General features: G+C 41.6%; 1 protein-coding gene across 6 annotated transcripts in view; it reads left to right on the top strand.

The window, feature by feature from the left end:
- Positions 1 to 7,303, top strand: part of CDK8 (cyclin dependent kinase 8) — a 124,885-nt gene extending 117,582 nt beyond the window's left edge. For 4 of the 6 annotated variants that reach the window (XM_016224854.2, XM_087814448.1, XM_087814447.1 and 1 more), the window contains 5 exons: positions 114 to 186; positions 2,839 to 2,936; positions 3,657 to 3,735; positions 3,859 to 4,017; positions 6,024 to 7,303. In XM_016224854.2, the coding sequence (XP_016080340.1) occupies positions 114 to 186; positions 2,839 to 2,936; positions 3,657 to 3,735; positions 3,859 to 4,017; positions 6,024 to 6,149 (535 nt within the window). In that variant the 3' untranslated portion in view covers positions 6,150 to 7,303. Of the gene's footprint in view, positions 1 to 113; positions 187 to 2,838; positions 2,937 to 3,656; positions 3,736 to 3,858; positions 4,111 to 6,023 lie in introns of those variants that run through there. The other 2 variants (XM_016224855.2, XM_087814445.1) reach the window with 2 other exon arrangements.
- Positions 7,304 to 21,073: the final 13,770 nt, after the last annotated feature.

Below are 21,073 nucleotides of genomic sequence, written 5' to 3'. Positions count from 1 at the left end.
TCAATATACATTCTATATTGATTATGATTAAAAGAATTCTGCTTGATAAACTTCAGCCAATGTAAAATTTACCTCAAATCTAATGTAGATATTTCATAGTATTTCTCTTTCAGGTATACCAACTGCAGCCTTATCAAGTATATGGAAAAACATAAAGTTAAACCAGATAGTAAAGCATTCCACTTGGTAAGCTTGAGCGAACAGTACTAATAAAATGCATCCCTCCCCCCAACTGATTAGCCCATCCTGAGGTTTTATAGGGGCAATTTATATGGTTACTCAGCACATTTAGAGTACTTTAACAGTAAATATTAGTAAAGGCATCAAAATATTTGTTTTTGCAAACCCCTAGCATGATTTGACATGGTTAGATTAGATTTTCTAAAGATAGTCATTATACCAAGTCTGTCAAGACAGCATTTTGAAAATTACTTTATCGGGTTTCATCAGTTATTTAAAAAATTTTTAAATTTCAGAGAAGCTCAAGAAGAAAATAACTCCACCATTCAGAAATGTATTTTATAGATTATTTTGTATTTCAACTCTTTGAAAAGCTGTTTATAAAATTTTTAACTCCCAAGATACCTCTTATAAACTTGGGTACTAGAAGTCCTTCAGTGATTGTGTGTATTATTTGCTTTTTCTGGAAGAGCATGAGAGATGCAGTATTATCAGTATATATTGGAAAAATGATGACCTAGAATCTGAATTAATCCATGCACTATCAAGACAATTTATGATGGGATTATATTCAACTATTGCCAACTTAAATTTATTTAAAATATTTCCATTTTTATGCCATAAAAATTAAAAATGTGTTTCACTTTTATGTTCCCAAAAAAGTTATATAACATAAAAGGGGGAAATCAGGTTATATTTTGCTTGGCTTAAAATCCTTTTACTCCTTTATTCCCAATATTTTTTAATGAGTTTATAAAATGGGAATTTTTTTTACTTTGACAGGGTTAAACTTTCCTTTATTATAGTCTATGCCACTTGGCAAACATTTCTTCTGTTTCTGCTTTTCTTCTCCTTCTAGTGTTTCTGCTTCTGCATCTTCTACTTATTTTTATATTGTCATATATCACATATTTCATATCTTGTCAGCAATTTAAAAAGCAGTGCTCAACGTATTATATTACCACACAATGTACTATTATCCAAATAATGTTTATTGTAATGTACTTACAACAGGACCCAAATTAGAAGGTAAGTTAGATCCTTCAAAAGGATGAACTTATTTATTCTACAGAATAATAATAGTGATAGATCAAAAGTCATGATTTAGGAGAATTACTCTTCCCGCCTAACTCACTGCTTCTCAGTGTAGCCTGAGGTGACGCTCACTGCCATTGCTGCTCTAGAGATCTGCCTCCTTTGCAGCTGATTTGCTTATTTTTACTGTCTCGGGTGGTCCCATCTGAAAGCTCAGCTATAACTCCATTAAAACTGTTGTTGAGTATTTTAAATAGTAAATCCATGCTTTCCCTTCCAACTCTAAAAATAAAATTGTGCTTTCGTTAAAATATCAGATTAAAATTAAATTTAAATCTCATCATCTAAAGCATTTTGAGATGCATTTTTAAATATGTTTTGTCCTGTCCTCTAATCGTGTCACCTCCTATAAAGGCTCAACATGTCTATTAGTTCCTTGGTTTTCAAAGTGTGACCCTAGTCCCGCAGCATTAGAATAATCTGGGAACTTGTTGACAGTGCAGATCTTTGGGTGCTTGCCCAGGTAGACCAGTAGGAGCCCTGGGAGTAGGGTCTAGCATTCTGTTTTAAGAAGCGCTCCAGGGTGATTCTGTTGTATTCTAAAGTCTGAAAATCACTGCATTATATCAGAGGCTGTAAGCAAAGAGAGCATTATTTAGATAATCTCTTAAACCACATATTAAAATCAAATATTCTAGTCCATAGAGCCTTCAGTAAACTATGTTTTAACCCAGAAAATACTGAGTTTTCACATTAGTGTGACATTTCTTTGTGTGGTGGATGATGGTGATGATGATAATAGAAATAATAGCTAACACTTATATAATGCTTTCTTTGTGCCAAGAACCATTATAATTGCTTTCCATATATCCACTCACTTAACCCTGAAAACAAACCTTTGAAAACAGGTACTATTTTTAGTCCCCATTTGACAAATGAGGTTACAAAGAGGTTAGCTAACTTTTCCAAAGTCACTCAACTAATAAATGTCTAGTCAGGATTTTAACCCAAGCAGCCTCTTTCCAGAATCTCCTCTGGACCTAACTACACCTCTGTACTTTCCAAGTTCTGTATCAGTCACCATATTTATTTAGACTAGTACAGCACTGTCCAGGAGAGCTTTCCCTGATGAGCTGTGCTGTGCAATAAGGTAGCCCTAGCAACATGTAGCTATTGAGCTTCAGAAATGTAACTGATATGACTAAGAAATTGATTTTTAAATTTAATTTCATTTTAATTAATTTGGATTTAAGTCTAAATAGCTGTTTGTGGTAGCGTATTATTTGTCTTATAACATTTTTTCCTCTTAATAGAAAAAGAATAAAAAATAGAAGAATTTTAGTCCTGTTCTAAATTGGATAAAGCAATTTAGATAACAGGGAAAAGATCATTGTTTAGAGTAAGAAGATACAAGTTTAGTTACTTCTTATAGTAGAACCACAGAGATAATGAATATTAGAATGACTAAAATGTGAATTACTACATTAAATTTAATGATTAGTTTTTATCTTAATGCCCTCCAAATCGTGGTGTTATTCATCGAAAAACATATACCTGCCACATATGTGCCGAGGGGTATAACTAGAAGTAATGCAGTAACATTTTGATGACTTACGGTTTCAGCTTCAGAAGTTGCTTACCATGGACCCAATAAAGCGAATTACCTCAGAACAGGCTATGCAGGATCCCTATTTCTTAGAAGACCCACTTCCTACATCAGAGTAAGTGATCAATTTATTAACTCACCAGCATAATAAAATTGGGGGAGGCCTGTTTTCTTTCAGTTGTCAACTCCAAGTTGCCACTCCTTTTATGTAGGGACCCACGGAAATCCTTATGGCAAGCAAAAAAATGAGCTCTGATGACTCAAGTGTCACATAGGGTTTTAGAGTGAAGAGGTGTCCTGTTTCTCTGTTGCTTTACGAATCTCTCTAGCGTTCATTTCAGCTGTCATCCAGCTGTTCAGTGAAGGCCGAGTCTCATGTGCAGCTCACTCCTGCTCACTGAGATTGTTCACCGCTCTCAGTCACAGTTTTGTGTTCCAATTACAAATCCCATTCCCAGATACATGTGTGTTCCCCGTCCCATCTTTTATTTTAAATGTGGTAGGGAGGGTAAAAAACAATTGTGTTTGAATAGTGACATTGTGGCTGGAATCTATATTTTGGTTGTAAAAATAAAAGAATAATGCTGGGATAAACGAAAGTGTTGAGTCATATTAGATGATTATTATTTTTATTCAATGAAAAGTCCTTAAATGGCCTGCTGTAATGTCACTGATGAGAAAAAAAGATTCATTCTGTCCCAGTTGTATGAAAGGTTTTTATATTATAAATATGGAGACAGAGTCCATCTTAAAAGATTAAAATGAAAACCACTTAAATGAAGCATTTGAAATATTGATTATTATACCAGAAGTCTTTTTTTTTTCTTGTGATCAGTGTTTTTGCCGGTTGTCAAATCCCTTACCCAAAACGAGAATTTTTAACAGAAGAAGAACCGGATGACAAAGGAGACAAAGTAAGTGTTAGAGAGTAGCCGGCAGCGTCTTGTTTTGGTCAGTGCTGCCGTGACATCTTCAGGTTCGGGTGTATTTTGTTCTCCTTCTGAGTTGAACTTTCTTTTTTTGTTTAACCAATTGAGAAGAACCAGCAGCAGCAACAGGGCAATAACCACACTAATGGAACTGGCCACCCAGGGAATCAAGACAGCAGTCACACACAGGGACCCCCGTTGAAAAAAGTGAGAGTTGTTCCTCCTACCACTACCTCAGGTGGACTGATCATGACCTCAGACTATCAGGTATTTCAAGATTATTTTGTATTGACCTGCCCTTGACCCAGTATTTGCATGGGTTTGTGACCATTGGAAAATGCGATGGAATTAAGAAAAGACCTTTGTGTATCTGGGGAATTACATTGACACGAAGTGTTCTTGGCATAGAAAAGTGCTGACAGTGGTACAGTAGAGGGAGCTTAGGCTTCTGAATCAGATGGAGTTGGGATAATTGAATTTAAATTATGCCATTTATTAACCGTGTGACCGTGGGCAAGTAATATACCATTTCCTGGCTCTAGCTTTTCATTTGTAAAATGAGACTGGCAAATAACATGCAGTTGTTGAAGGAGAAGACATGATAAAACTTAGCAGCTTGTAGTAGGAGCTCAATAAATGTTATCTTAAATTATATTGAAACAACAGTCAGTATACTGTAGTGATTAAGAAGAACACAGGCTTTCAGATCCTAGCGCAGGCCCTGGCTGCCGGGTGACCTTGAGCAAGGGATCCACATGGCCTCAGTTTCCTCAGTTGTACACTATGGATAATGGTGTGAGGCTGCAGTAAGGATGAAATGCGGGAACACATGCGTGCTAAGGCACCACATGTGTGTAAGGCTAGCCTGACATAAGCACTTAAAAAATTACATGAATCGCTTGTATCATTTTTACCATCATCACTGCAATTCTTGGGAGCTCTGTGGGGCCCGGCGGGCCTCGCTGCGGGCCGCCGCCGCCCCGAGGCGAGCGCAGGCTTCCCTGTGGCTCGGACACGGACGCTTGGGGAGGCTCCGTAGCTCCCACCTGCCCGTCCGCGAGCGGGGTGGGCCTGGGACGCCCCTCGGACCCCGGCAGAGGCTGCTGCACCTCGGGGCGCCCGTCGGGTGGCGTTGCCAGTTCCTTGGGGAATCGCGCACCACCTCCGCGCGCTCCGGGCAGGTTCCCGAGTGGCCGGGGTTCAGCGTGGGGCGGACACTAACGCCCGGGCCCACCGAGAGAGAGAGAGAGAGAGAGAGAGAGAGAGAGATCTTGCTCAACGGTGCGGCCCGGCTCCGACGTGCACACTAAGGCCCGGGCACCCCTAGAGCGAGGCAGAGCAGGGCGCTTCACCTTTGCTCCTGAAACCAAGAAGACGCTGCTGCGTGTCCCTGTTCACGTTATTATTGTGGTTGGGTTTGGTGGGTGATTTCAAAAACAGGATCTCTGTCCACTCTTTTTAAAATGCCATTTTTGCGAGGATTAGCAGAATTTAGAATTGTGTGACCTATTAAAAAGGCTTTGAAAGAGGAAAGCAATCAGTTATGGTTAATCTTTTATTGTCTTATCTTGGGAGCTAATAGAATGAGAGAGGGGCAGGAATGGGAATAATATAATATCAAAATTAGAGGACTCTAAACTCTATCACTGTTCTTCCCCCTGTGCTATTTTTAGAACTGAGAATACCACTCTTACATTTCAGTAATTTTACTTTCGTACATAACGTGTAGCAGAAAGTAAGATTCATTAGTTTAAAGGGCATGAAAAGTTTAATGCCAAAGAAAATGGTTCTGTGGTATCTTTTCATGTCATATTCATTTTTATTCATATTTGTATTTATGTGTGTGTGTTGGGAGGTTCCCACTGAAGAGACCTGCATGTAAGTTGCTTCGGCTTACTCAGTGTGTATATACATCATTGAGTTCACATGTAAACGTCTCAGACAAATTAGTTGTTACTTATCAAGTAGATATAAAACAGCTTAAAAAGGGAAAGGGGGTTACCGCTGTAGAAAAACTGAACTCTACAGCCTAGGCATAGACTCAGCTTAGTATTTACTGGCAGTACTTCTGACCTTCATAAAGAAAAACTGATATTAAAAGGTCTTGGGGTTTTGCCATTTTAATTGTAAAGCTAGTACAGAGCCCAGGACTTTTAAACTCTTAATGCCTTGAAGTAAATGGCGTCTCAAACACACATGATCAGCCCTGCTGGTCGGTTGCAGCCGACGCGTAGAAACCCAGGGATCACGCCTCTGCCCCATCTCCTTTCCAGCGTTCCAACCCACATGCTGCCTATCCCAACCCTGGACCAAGCACATCCCAGCCGCAGAGCAGCATGGGCTACTCAACTACCTCCCAGCAGCCTCCGCAGTACTCACATCAGACTCACCGGTACTGAGCTGCGTTGGAATATTGTCAATGCACTGTTGCTAATGCTGCAGGACTGACTGTGCAGCTCTGCGGGAACCTGGTGTGGGCCATGAGAATGTACTGTACAACCACATATTCAAAATGTCCAGTAGCCAAGTTCCACCACTTTTCACAGATTGGGGTAGTGGCTTCCAAATTATACCTGTTTTGGGGTTAGACTTGAACAGAAAGTGCTAGCACGGTTTGTGTTGTGGATTTGCTACTTCCATAGTTTACTTGACATGGTTCAGACTGACCAATGCATTTTTTTCAGTGACAGTCTGTAGCAGTTGAAGCTGTGAAATGTGCTAGGGGCAAGCATTTGTCGTTGTATGTGGTGAATTCTTTCAGTGTAACAACATTATCTGACCAATAGTACACACACAAAAAGTTTAACTGGTACTTGAAACATATAGTATATGTTAACTCAACAAAATAACCAAGACTCAAAATGAGATTATTTTGGTACACCTTTCATCTTAGTGTCTTATCAGTGGGTTGATTCATTTTCTACATTAATCAGTGTTTTTTGACCAAGACTATTGCTTGGGTTTTTTTGAAAGTACAAAAAGCCACATAGTTTTTCCAGAAAGGTTTCAAAACTCCCAAAGATTAATTTCCAACTTATAAGTTTGTTTTTATTTTCAATCTATGACTTGACTGGTATTAAAGCTGCTATTTGATAGTAATTAAATATGTTGTCATTGATATAAACCTGTTTGGTTCAGCAAACAAACTAAAATGATTGTCATAGACAGTGTTTTACTTTTCCTGTTGGTGTTGCTGATTTGTGAGCATGCTTTAAGATGAAAAAAGCATGAATGGTAACTTCCTTAAAAAGGTGCGGCATCCAATTCAGATATTTTGTCCTGATTTTAAAGCTGGTTGGTGTAGTGCTATTAAAATTTTATTCAGTTAATTTCCTTTTTTAAAACTTGTTCGCACGTTGTTTAGGGTGCCCTTGCTTCAGCAAAGGAGAAGGAGTAGGAGAGCCTTAGCATTTTTGAGGGAAAAAAACCTATAACATACAATGTACTGTATCAAACTATTTTACATGAATGACACAAGTATTCTGAATTTAAAAGAAATTGAACATTGTTAAAAACAAGGTGTTATGTAATAAATTTATTTTTCATAAATCAATATATGGAGTCAGCTGTATTTTTATATAACAAAAAGTATTTTATTTATTTTTAAATATGCCTTAACAAGCGGCCTCGAAATCAGTCTCCAGTTGTTTTCATTAATGTCTGTGTATCCTGCCTCCGTAGTGGAGTACTGGCGTTTGATGCAGATGTGGATTCCTTTCTGTTACACTTAGTACTGTAATACTGTAAAATATTGTGTGAAATAGACAGCTTTCTAGTTGAAAGAAGTTATGATGAGCCTTCCATTTCTAGTATAATGCCCAATTCTTTGTTATGCTGAGACCAAGTTGATTGTTTTATTCCAAATAATATTTTTCCTCCCACCTTCTGCACAAAATACAAAAGATAACACAACTAACAATTTTTTTAAAAATTCAACTCATTCATATAAAACCATTCTAAAACAATTTAAGAACTGAGGAATACCAACACTGATAGACCTGACCATCACAAAACTCATCAAACTGTACACCTTAAATTGACATTTTGTATTATATGTAAATTATGCCTTAAAGCTGATTTGTTAAAAATCTAATAGGAGGAAAGCACACAGTACATGCCTAGCATTTAAGCATTTGTTAAATGTTAGCTATTATTAGTGTTCTCTCTACATGGGAATGTAAGTTTTTCTTAAGACTTAAAATATGACCTAGTTCTAGCAAGTAGGTTAATCGTTCTAAGTCATTTCATGGCCAAATGTTTCCTAGCCTCTCATGAATCAGCTTCAGGTATCTACAGGAGCCTAAGCCGAGTGCTAGAGTACTGATGATTCCAGGGCTGAAGTACTTAAAAGTACCTCTGGATTCAATAATCTTTATTAAGTTTTTTCTTTTTAAATTCTGCAAAGGTTAGGGGCTTCTGCTTCTCAAAAATATTACTGAACAATTAATACCCTTTATAATATTCACTTCACCTGGGCACAGCTCTGAAGTTTCTCATAACTGAGAATATTCTTTGAAGGAGCAATAGAATTGAATTTACGAGATATTTACTAAGCACTTGGTAATGTGTTTAATAGTCATTAGGACTTGTGGTCAGACTGAGCTGGAACAAACCACAGTCTCTATCCTCAAATACACAAGGAACTTAATTTAGTTGAGGAGTCAGGATACACACATGGGAAACACAACAGTGGGAGTCCATCATTGAATCAGGCCCTAAATGGAAGGTTAAGAGCCATAGCTCTTTCTCTTTTGAGCAGAGAAAATAGTATGGTGGGAAGGGTTTCAGGGTGGGGTGGGGATTGGGGTGGAGCATTAGAAGGAACATGGGCTTTGGGATCATGGCCCCACCTGTTACTTAATGTAAGGCCTTGGTCAAGTCATTCAACTTTCAAGCCCCTGTAAATAATAATTGTAGTAAAAACTGTGATGCTCCCACTGACTCACAGAAATGCCGAAAGGCACTGTGTAAAGCAAGTATAAAAAACTATTCAGCCCTGGCCAGTTTGGCCCTCGGACTGAAGGGTCTTGGGAGGCAGCCAGTCGATGTGTCTCTCTCACAGCAATGTTTCTCTCCCCTCCTTCTCTCTCTCTCTCTCTCTTTCCCTTCCACTCTCTCTGAAAAGCAATGGGAAAAATATCTCGGGTGAGGATTTAAAAAACACACAAAACTATTCAAACGTTATCATCTCAGCTGGGCCCTAAAGTAACACTGAATACCTAGCATGTGCCAGGCATGATGCGACACATTTTACACATATTATTATTCCTCATAAATACCTTGTGAGTTAAGTATTCTTTTTCCCATTTTACAAATGAGAAAAATGAAGGTCAGAGAGATCGTGCCCTGCTCAAACTCAGGCGCTGTGTGGTAAAATCAAATTTGCTTTACCTCAGCTTCCGGGGCCCAGAGGAGGGAATAAGCCCAGGATGGTCATGCGTCGTGAAGTGACCACGCTGTCCGGAGCACAAAACATGTCCTGGGCAACAGCAGCCAAAGATGAAATTGGTCGGCTGGTGGGCTGCCAGTGAGGGCTGTTCTTTGTACAAATAAAGGCATTTTTTAGATGTGTTTTCCCACTTAAATTATAAACTAAAAAAAGATTTTGTATTTTGCTAGTTACTGATAATGTCTGTTGAAAGCATACTGAACAGAACTAATGGATTTAAAAACGATGCTTGTTTAATAGGCCCTAAAATCAGCTTGATTAATCTGCAGTAATTGCTTTTCCAGTTGAGTTACTTCATTGGTGGGAAAAATGCTACACTTAGGTAAACGTAGACAACTAACAGTGTTCTCTGATTATTCAAAAGCTTTTACTATGCCGAGTAATACTGGGCTTTTCAAAATCCTCTTTGCCCCCTTTTTCTTCCAGCCACTGCTACAGTGACAAGTTCCACACGGGCTGTGACTATGTTTGGGGAGGCGCTTTGCCAGGGGCCCTCATCGAGTATGTTTCCTTTGCTGCCATAGGGCTCTGATCCTTCAGAGCAGAATGCCCGGTGGATCCACTCTGCATTCAGGAGCTCACAACCGGGATGAGCGGGAGCTGAGCCCATAGGGTTACCCTTGACCAATGGGTTAAAGGAGTCAATAGGTAGATGCTACTTCCTTCAATTTCCAAAGCAGAACAGTTTGGAGCTGCATTTCATAAGGCTTTTTAGAAGGTCTTGACAGAATTGAGCACCAGTTGCCCAGTGTCAGCCAACTGAACGGTGCGTCCTTGCATTGGTTTTCATTCCTTCCTTTCTTATTCTCTCCCTTATCTCACATTACTCCTACCTGAGATCACATTTATAAGGAAACCACCTGCACATGATTCTTTGTCTCAATTTCTGCTTTGGAGGAATGGAATCCAGGCTTTAAACATCATCCTGTACACAAAAGGTCGTGTGATCGTGTCCTGGTCAGGGCACATACCTAGGTTGTGGGTTCAATCCCTGATTGGGTGCCTGCAAGGGTTCGGGGGCAGCACCAGTAGATGTTTCTTACATGGATGTGTTTCTCTCCTCTCCCTCCCTTACTCTCTCAAAAAAAATCAATAAAAAACATTCTCTGGTGAGGATTTAAAAAAAAAAAAAGCAGTTGGCAGTAAGGTACCAATTGCTAGTGGCAAGTGGATGGCACTAACTGCTTTGCAGTAACATCAGAATTACTAAGGTTTTCCCTGTGGTAGTTTGGGATGAGGTACAGGTGGAAGGTGGATCAATGGGTTATGGAAAAGCTGGAGGCACTTGAACAGTATTGAAATAATGGTATTTAAAATATTGTGGGCTTGGCTCGCTGTTGTTAACTGCTTTGGAAAACTTGAAAAAAATAAAATGACAAGCTTGGGTTAGCTGATTAGCAATCCAAATTGACATGCTGTGAAAGTCAGAGAGTCAGAGTGAGTGGTAAACTAATGCAAATTTAATGTAAACTGAAACAGGTAATAGCCCTAATTGCAGCTGCTTTGTCACATGTGTTGTCTTTGCTAGAACAGATCAACCATAGCCTCTGGCACTTCATATGTGGCTTTTGACTTGGCAAACACATTATTCTCAATCTCCATCAATAAAGAAGATAAAAAGAACACACTTGATGTTTACCTGGGTACAGTCTTCCTCTTGCCCCAAGGCCATATTAACTCTCTTTGTTATAATATAGACTGCAGGAAGGTTATGTCAGGGGAAATGGTGGAGTTGGAAGCTGCCAGGAATCCACCTCCACCTGGACATCAAATGTACTGGCAGAAACAGCCTGAAGTCACCATTTTGGAACTCAGGAGTTTATTTGAACACTTACAGCTTCTGGGGAACAGTATGGCTGGTAAATTGCAGTTTATTTCAGCAGTCATTGTGTCGGAGGCTACCCACCAGCACATTCTGTGGCAGGCATTTGGACACAGCAACCCACATTTCTGGCAAAACTTGCTAGAGCCAAAACACGGTAAGGACCTTTAAAATATTGGGGTCTGTGTTTTCATTGTGAGGGCTACTTGGATCACTGAGGGGTGGGCAAGGAATCTGGATGCCCTTGTATCAACCTCTACCAACTAAAGCAGCTTCCAGGAGATTTAAGGGAGCTGAAGATGTACGTGTTTTTTTGTTTAGTTGGGCTTTTTTTTTTTGGTGGGGGCATTAAAACACAACTGTGTATATGGGAGGATTTGGAAAGCTATCACATATGTTCAGGGAAAGACACAGGCTCAGATAAAGCCTGAGAAGACCTTAAGCTTTCACCTTAGGCTGATCCCTGGCACAGACACCCTACAACAGTTTTTTAAAAGTATACAAACCCTGGGGAAGAGTTTTTAGAGTTTCCGTATAAGATTCAAATGTCCAATTTTCAAGAACAAAACAAAAAAAATCACAAGGCATACAAAGAAACAGGAAAGTATGGTCCATTCAAAGGAACAAAATAAATTGGTACAAAATGTAAATGAAGAAGCCCAGGCATTTGGACTTACTAGACAAAGACTTTAAAATAACTGCTTAAGGATGCTCAAGGAACTAAAGGAAGACATAGACAAAGACAGAAAACAATGTATAAACAAAATCAGAATATCAATAAAGAGATAGAAATTATAAAAGGAACCAAAAATTCTGTAAAGTACAATAACTGAAATTTTAAAATACACTAGGAGGATTCAAAATTAGATTTGAGCAAGCGGCAGAAAGAATCAGTGAAACTGAAAATAGGACAATTGAAATATGGCAAGTCTGGAGAACAGAGGGGAAAACAGAAAAGTTAACAGAGTAAAGGATCTATGGGACAACACATATGCTTTGTTGGAATCTACAGAAAAACAATAGATAAAATCAATGAACCAGCGAAATTGAGAAACTTTAGCTAGACTTACCAAAAAAAAAGATGCAGATAACTAAAATCAGAAATGAAAGCGGCATTACTAGTGACCTTACAGAGATAAAAAGGCTTATAGGAGAATACTATGAGTAATTTTTACAGTGATGAATTGGATAACCTAGAAGAAATAGATGGTTCCTTGACACACAACCTAAACGGAATAAAAAGAAATCTCAACCAGACCTACAAGTAAAGAGACTGAATTCGTAATCCAAGCCTCCTAACAAATTAATATCCTGGACCAGATGGCTTCACCAGTAAATTCTTCTTAACATTTAGAGAGGAATTAACAGCCATCTTTCTCAAACTCTTCTGAAAAAATTTAAAGAGGCGGGAACACTTCCAGAATCATTCTGTGAGTCCAGCATTACTCTGATAACAATGCCAGTTACAGACATCACAAGAAAATTACAGACCAATATCCCTTATGAATATAGATGCAAACATCCTCAGCAAAACATTAGCAAATTAAATCCAATGGCATATTAAAAGGGTTATTCATCATGACCAAATGGGATTTATTCTAGGCTTGCAGGGGTGGTTCCACAGAAGAAAACCAATCAATGTAATATATTAATATTATAAAGGGAAAAAAATTATCTCAGTTGATGCAGGAAAGGTATTTGACAAAATCCAATACCCTTTCATGATATAAACTCTTAGCAAACTAGGAATAGAAGGAATATTCTTCAACATGATAAAGGGTATTTATGAAAAACCCACAGCTAACATAATGGTAAAAGACTGAAAGCTTTCTTAAGATCAGGAACAAGACAAGGATGCCTGCTTTCACCATTGCTATTCAACACAGTACTGTGAGTTTTAGCGTTATTAATCAAAAAGAAAAACATGCAAATTGAAAAGGAAGAGGTAAAACTATCTGTAATCATAGATGACCTGAAGTTATATATAGAAAATCCCAAAGAATCCACAATAAAGCTACTAGAGCTAATAAATTCAGCAAGATACAAGGCACAAGATCAACACACAAAAATCATTTCTTTTATACACCAGCAGTGAACAATCCAAAGAGGAAATTAGGAAAGCAATTCCAGTTATGATATTACCTAAAAGAAGTAAGTACTTAGGAATAAATCTAGCCAGGAAGGTAAAAGGCTTGTATAACAAAAAAAATTGCTGAAAGAAATTAAAGAAGACCAATCTAAATGGGAAGACATCTGGGTTCATAGACAGGAAGACAACATTGTTAAGAAATCAGCCTTCTGCAGTATTGGTTACTAATCTCATCCAACGTATTGTTTCATTTCAGCTATTGTGTTTTTCAGACATAAAAATTCCATGTGGGGTGTGGATTCTCTCTGTCATCTTTCATCACTCACTGTGCTCATTTGTGCCCCTACCTTCTTGAATATACATGGATTGGCAAAAGCAGGTTTACAGATGTGAGTACACAAAACAGTTTATTCTTGTGTTATTTATTAATTATTGTATTGTTTTCCATACAAACAACTGTAAGCCTACTCTTGCCCCACCCTGTATGGAGCATATTTACAACTGCTGTTTTAATGTCCTTGTCTGCAACTTTCATCATCGCTGTCACTTTTAGGTTTGTCCGTTGATTGATTTTTCTCCCACTTATGCCCCATATTTTCCTGCTTCTTTGTATAACTGGTAATTTTTTTTCAGCTTTATCGAGGTAAAATTGACTAATCAATTTGTAATATATTTAAAGTGTACAGTGTGCTGATCTTATGTGCCTATACATTGTGAAAAGATATCTCTTATCTTAGTTAATTAACACACCTACCACCTCAAATATTTATCTTTTTTGTGTGATAACACTTAAGTTCTACTCTCTTAGCACTTTCAGTTACACAATACAGTGTTATCACTAGAGTCACCACGTTATACATTAGATCTTTAAACTGTATTCATTTTATAGCTGAAAGTTTGTACCCTTTTACCAAGCTTTTCCTATTTCCCCCATCTCCCAGCCCCTTGAAACCACTTTTCTACTGTCTCTTTTGATGAGTTTGACTTTTTTTTAGATTCCACATGTAAGTGATACCATGCAGTATTCGTCGTTTTCTGCCTGGCTTATTTCACTGGACACAATGCCCTCAGTTCTGCCTGTTGTTAAAAACAGCAGGATCCCCTTGTTTCCCATCTTCCTAGTCAACCGTGGGTGGGCCCTTGGAGTGTTTCTGTACCTTGGCTCTTGCGAATAGAGCTGCAATGAACATGGGAGTGCAGGTATCTCTTTGAAATGATCATTTCATTTCCTTCAGATATGTACCCAGCAGTGGAATTGCTGGATCACGTAGTCCTTGTATTTTTAATTCTTTGAGGAACCTCCATACTGTCTTCCACAGCGGCTGCGCCGGTTGACATTCCCACCAACGGTGCAAGCGCGCAGGGTTCCCTTTCCTTCACCTCCTGGCCAACATGTATCTCTTGTGTTTTTGATGATATATTAGTTTAGAGTATTGCCTTTTCCCACTCTCACTAACATGAAATAAATAATTTTTATTCAATCTCTTATAAGCATCTTTGACTTTAGTAATTTTGTCATTGCTGTAATCTCCTTTTTACTTATCCAGAGCATCATTGGTATGTCATCAGAGTTGCTTGAGATAAAGCACTTTTTGACTTTTTATGTATGTTGCTCTCACTGGAAATTTTACCCAGGCCACAAGTATTCGTTCACGTGATATGAAATTACTAACTGAAATACCATGATATTCATTAACACGGGTTTGGACTAGGTGCGAATGCTCAATTTTGTTTTGAGATTTATTTTCCTGATTCTTTGGCGTATTAACATTTTTCAAATAAAATTTAAATCTTTGTCATTCACCATCATGGCCGCAGAGACTGCAGGCATTTTCTGAGCCCCTCATGCCTGTGAGGCAGTTTAAATGGCAAATCGTAGTATCTAGGAAGGATTCTAGGATTACAGAATCCCTTTAATCAAATTGACTGGGGTTTTTAAAAATTGAAGCCTTGAGGACTGAGTTTCTTCATAAAACTGAACATGTTTTCTTCATTTATTCCTCGGCATAGCAACAATGTTTTCATTTTCCCTGCTGTATTATTGAGAAAGAGTAATTCGGTTTACCCCCACACTGCAGAACCCTGGTGGGGTGTCAGATCTTTAATAACTTAACTTGTTCTGTCACTTTATTAAGTTAGGGGAGAAAATAACATTTTCCACTTTGGATTCCATTTTAGAATCTATGAAAAAGTGCTAAGTTCCTTCATGGCTCCTGCATGTCCTCAGTTAGTATCAAACTGTACGCAGCTGGAATCATTTCCTGTGATTCAGAAAATCATTTTTGTTCTGTCCCTAAGGATACAAATTGGAAATAAAGTGATAAAACTTGGAAGTAACGCAATAAAACATCCCTGGGAAGCATGAGAATCCTCGATTCAGCAGTTGGTAAGGTTAAGATCTTGCCCAATGTGCTGAAAATGTCCTTTCCACACAGTGAAAAAATTCCCTGTCTTCTTTAATTCCATGATTTTCTTGTCTTCTTTTTTCCCCCTTGATGTAGAAAAGCAGCTGCTGCTCTTGCTGGCACAGGCTGCTTGGTTCTGAGGAAAATTAGAGAGCTCCCTGCCTTGGAGGCTGATGCAATGGGAGGTCGGGAGTGCGCTCCAGCAGCTTCTTTATACCTTGGCTTAAAAGGCATTTCTCCCAACACATTCCTACCCCTGAAGCGCATCCCTGCTCCCCTCTCCAGCCGGTTCTCTCTCCCAGCCAGACAGTTGACAGTAACCAGAGCCTGACCAGCCCTGCGGTCCGGTTCCTCTCCCACTTAGTTCCTCACTTGCACAGCAGAGGAGGCCCCATGTGCGCCAGGTCCACTGTTCTTCAAGAATTTCCGAGCCGTTGCTTAGCCAGTGGCCTTTCCTCAGGGCCTTTCCTTCTCTGCTCTCAGGGCAAGTGCTCGCGGAGCCGCGGTGTTTAGAGCATCCCCTCCCCCAGGCCCTAGCAAGCCTGCTTGGAAAGGTGCCCCCCCCCCCCCCGATAGTCTTTCCTTTATAACTTGATTTCTTTCACAGCGTTTTCTACTGAATCATGACGTCAGACTAAAAATGGGCCTGAGGAAATGGTGTATTGAGGGGGGAGGAGCGGGGACCCCTCTTCTAACCCAAGCTGGACCCTCGGGGCAGCGCGGGGCCAATCAGCCTGGTTCTCTGTGGCTCAGGTGTCCCCCGGGTAGCAGGGAGAGGGCGTGAGCGATCCAGCAGGCAGGCTTGGGGCCAGCTGGCATCTTTACAGTCCCAGTGCCCATGTGCGCGGGTGAGCAGAGCCTCCTAGGAGGTCTGGGGTGGGACTCACGTGAGCTCACAACAGCCCCCCTTTCTACTGACATTCCCCACCCGCCTTCTGCGAGCTTCATAGGAGCAGGAACCCCACCTTATACATGTCCCTGATGGCCCTGGTGGCTGGCAGACGGGGGCCGCTTAATGGTGAAAACTAGCGAGCTCCCTGCGTTGAGGCTGATGCAATGGGGAGGTCAGGAGTGCTGGTTCCAGCAACTAGTCAGTGTAACTCATCTGGGAAGGTGATGTTTTAGGTGACAGTTTCCTGAGCAGGACTCAGCAGGGGGAATGACAGGCAGGAGGGAGAAGGGAGTAGCTGTGGGCAACTAAAAGCTCTAAGAAGTGAAATGTCTTCATTTTCATGGTCATTTTATATAGATTTTGGCTGCTTTTTGCCTTCTTGGAGGAAGTTGCTTAGCCATTTCAACTTTTGATATTACTAAAAGTATCAAACATTTCTAAGCACAGTGAAGTGCTTATCCTAACACCATCCAAAAATGAATAACTGGGGATATAATGTCCCCTATCCCTGTTCCCTTGAATAGCTCTGCACCACACAGGTTCTCTGGGTGTAAGCAGGGTGTGGTCCTTTGGTCTCCTGATCATAGAAAACGCCAGGTTTCTTTGTATTTTTTTAATTTTTTTAAAAAGTATTCCCATTGAGTCAATAATATTCTTTTTTAAAATAGTGTACTTGGTTTGAATGGAAATGAAATAGGAGACCAAATCTGTGCTTTACATAAAGGAGCCTAAAGATTTTGAAGTGGCACCAGAGGCCACTGTCACCTTCCTCCCTGTTTCTTCTGCTTATCTCTCTGTCGTTTACGAGGTGGCAGCCCGGGTCCCTAGCCTTGCTTCTCTCATGCAGCAAGGATATTGAGGGTAGGATACCCACAATGTACCCTGACAGCTTAGGTACTTGTCTGTATTCTCACTCTCGTGCCTGTTAAACTAGCAGGGTGCCTAACACTTTGCAAGCATTTATTAAACTCTATGAGGACAAAGAGTGAGCTCTTATCTTTAAAGTGCTTGCTGTCTGCCAGCTGCCACCTCACCATCTCACTGAATCCTCACAACGCTCCTAAAATAGACATTATTATTCCCATTTTCCAGATGAGGAACCTGGTGCTTACAAGGTCCACATCTTGCAAGACACACAGCTCTCGGCAGGGCCAGGATCCACGTCAGGCCCATGTGCCTGTGGGGTCTGCACCTGCCCCTCAGCAGTGGTTAGTGAAGCCACGTTGTTCCATTAAGTCAGTGGAGGGAGGGGGCCCAGGAAGCTGACCCTGTGGTGAGGAGCGGGGCGACCACAAGGGGCCAGGGTCTTGAGGTGGACCTACCACTCTGGAAGCCTGCCCCCCTCGGACTTGCACATTCCATAACACATATTCTTACTCTTTACACCATTTTGAGTTGATTTTTTGCTATTTGCAATGGGAAGCACTCTTATTGATACGTGGAGCGAGCTGGCTCTGGGATCCTTCACCCACGTGGCCTCTTCTGCTTACTAATTATGTACAGATGTGCTTCTCTGCGGGAACATGTTCTTTAATGAGACTTTAATTAATATCTATCATATACCAGTTAGAAATCAAACTATTTCAATAGATTAAAATGTGTTCACATGCTTTTGTTTTCATGAATTTAAAAAAATCTGAACTTCCTGGTTTCTGTCATGCCCCTCCGAGTTTATGAAACTGTCTGGCTCTCCACTGAGAAGGAGGAACTGTTATTTCTCGGTGGTGCACTGCAAGCACACTCGCTGGTCACAAAGCCCTTTACACTCACTCCAAGCTCATTTATTTCTTTGAGAGCTGCACAATCCCAGCCTTGTGGAAAGAGAGCCTCCCACATTCAGATAGCAGTGACAGGGTTAGAAATGGCCTGTCTTTGTCCACACCGAAGTCTCTTCTGCATCCTTGATTATGTCTAAATGATGCTCTTATCCTTAAACAGAACCCGCTTTCTCAGTCCACAGGAAGCATTTGATGCGTTTATCAGCCCTCAGGATGGGAGGAAGCAGCATTCTGAAGGGTAATCACACAGCCAGGTGAGCGGCCACTGAGCTGTGGCCTAGGAGAAAATGCTAAAGGGGGTTGGGTTGGTATCATGCAAACCTATTTACCAGGGAATCTGCTGGGCCCTGCCTGGGAAAATGGGTGGGCGGGCAAGAAAGGATTCGTCACTCCCAAGGGGGGACATGAGGCAGCTGTAATTGTCCTGCCAGGGGGACAGTCGTGAGGAGCCAGTGCCCGAGGTGCACGTGACTTGGAGAAGAGAGACCAGGGTGAATGCAGACCTTCACAGCAACCCGACACTCGGGTTGGAGAGCCTGGGGCTTAGATGACTTGCTTAACGGGCAAGCACAGCCAGCGAGCAGGATGACAGCGCCAGGTGTTTCGGGGAGGACAGATACCCTGATGGAGTCTTTTTAAGAAATATGTTTTTTTATTGATTTGAGAGAGAGAGGAAGGGGAGGGAGAGAGAGGAACATCAATTGGTTTCCTCCTGCATGCCCCCTACTTGGGATCAAGCCCGCAACCCGGGCATGTGCCCTGACCAGGAATGGAACCGGTGACCTTTTGGTTCATGGGACGATGCTGAACCAACTGAGCCCCACCGGCAGGGCCTAAAGGAGTCTTTACCAGCAGAGATGGCCCTATCCTGGCCCATGGAGTTTTTCAGGCCTGCACTGCTGCGTAGGTAGGCTTAGGAAGGCACTGTCCCCTGAAGGTCAGCTGGTGCACTCACAAGGCAGTCCAGGCACAGCTGTGGTATTAGAGTCTAATAGGACTGATTTATTTTTTTATTAATCCTCACCTGATGACATGCTTAGAGAGAGGGAGAGAAAAAGAGAGAGATGTGAGAAACATCAATTGGATGCCTCCCATACATGCCCCAACCAGGGATCGAACCCCAAACCCAGAGATGAACCCTGACCGGAGAATCTAACCAGCGACCTTTTCTGTGCACAGAATGACTCTCCACCAGCTGAGCCACTCCAGCCGGGCTTGGACTGATCTTAAAACTACATTCACTCATTCACTGAGACCTACTCGGTGTCTTGGAGCCTGCTGTGTTAGGTTCCAAGAATTAATAAGTGTTTGTTGGATGCGTGGTGGAAGGTGGCCTACGTTACAAGTTTAATGATATTTTAAGTATTCTAAACTAACTTTTTATTCAAGGAAATGTTGTTGTAAGTTCCTCTGGGGGAGCTCAGTCCCTAACCCCAAGCACAGTGAGGGGCAGAGCACTTACTAAAATTAGAACTTTTATAACTCAAAGTAATCCCATTTATAAATACTGGGGGTTCAAGAAACAGCCTTGTGAGGGACTGGGAGCCTTAGATCAGCAGAATTCAGCTTCCAAGATGCCTTAAAAGGAGTTCCACAGCTGAGGGACTAGATCCCACCCAACCCCCAAAGAGCAGGAAGGCACCCTTGGTGTCCCTGGGCTCTAACCCTCCCAGTATGTGCTGTGTGAAACTCTCCTGCTCACTGACATGTTTGGCAATGTCCAGCTGAGGCCCAGAGTCTGCCCACAGCTCTGTGGATGAGAGAGGATAGGGACTTCCTGGAGAAATCAAACATTCCTGTGACAATCATCAGGAAAAGACGATCCCCAAACCAGGACAAGGACAGCGGGCACTGCAGCAAGGCTGGGCCTCCTGGTCTCCAAGCTTCGCTCCCTCAGGTTGTGCGCTGGAGCCTGCAGGAGCCCGGGCACTGCCTGCTCCAGGACCCCCAGGACCACCTGCTCCAGGACCCCCAGGACCGCCTGCTCCAGGACCCCCAGGACCGCCTGCTCCAGGACCCCCAGGACCACCTGCTCCAGGACCCCCAGCACCGCCTGCTCCAGGGCCCCCAGTACCACCTGCTCCAGGACCCTCACTTCAGACACTTTCACGCCACTTCCTAAAGAAGTTACACACTTGGTCCCAGAGAACACCAGCAGGAATGCACAGTGTTGGGTGTTCACTCAACCTTAACATCATGTCTCATTCCCAGACCACACGCCTGTGGTGCTCTAGGAATGAACATTGTTTTTAAATGCAGTAATTATTTTGTGACAGCCGCAATTATATTGCATTTTATCTGTGCAAGCGTGATAAATTTGTTAATTTGCTAAACTGTGAACATTTAAAGCATGGTGACATTTTTGTAACTGCTGTGCATTTTTTCATTTTTTAGTATATCAAGTGATTTTTAAAAAAAGGACTTGCCCTTGGTCTTTTTCAACCTCAGAGAGGCCCTGCCTGGCCTGGAGGTCAAGGTTCCCCAGGTGGAGGGGGCCTGGCTTCTCCAAGCTTGGTCCCTGGGTCAGCACGTTGGAATCAAGATCACCAGGTGATTTCCAAGCACACGGAGAGTTAGAGAAGCACAGCTCTAGGGAACAGAGGAGTCAACCGGAGGCTGGAGCCAGGCTGCAGCGCTCTGCTCGCTGACCCCGCGTGTGTGTGTGTGTGGGGGGGGGGGGCTCAGCTCTGTCTGCTCCGCCCCTCACTGTGCCTGGGGTGAGGGAGTGAGCTCCCCCAGAGGAGGACGAAGGTCATGGAGAGCTAGGCTCCCAGATTCAAACACTACTCGTCTCATTTCCCCCCCACACACAAAAGTGCTCAGCTATCACCATCACGTTTTAAATTTTGTCAACACAAAACGTTTTGGAAATGTATTTTCTTAATTGT

Source organism: Miniopterus natalensis, chromosome 2, assembly GCF_054644295.1.
Source record: "Miniopterus natalensis isolate mMinNat1 chromosome 2, mMinNat1.hap1, whole genome shotgun sequence".
Lineage (NCBI taxonomy): Eukaryota > Metazoa > Chordata > Mammalia > Chiroptera > Miniopteridae > Miniopterus > Miniopterus natalensis.
Note: the sequence above shows the minus strand (reverse complement) of the source record. Positions and strands in the feature narration are given on the sequence as shown.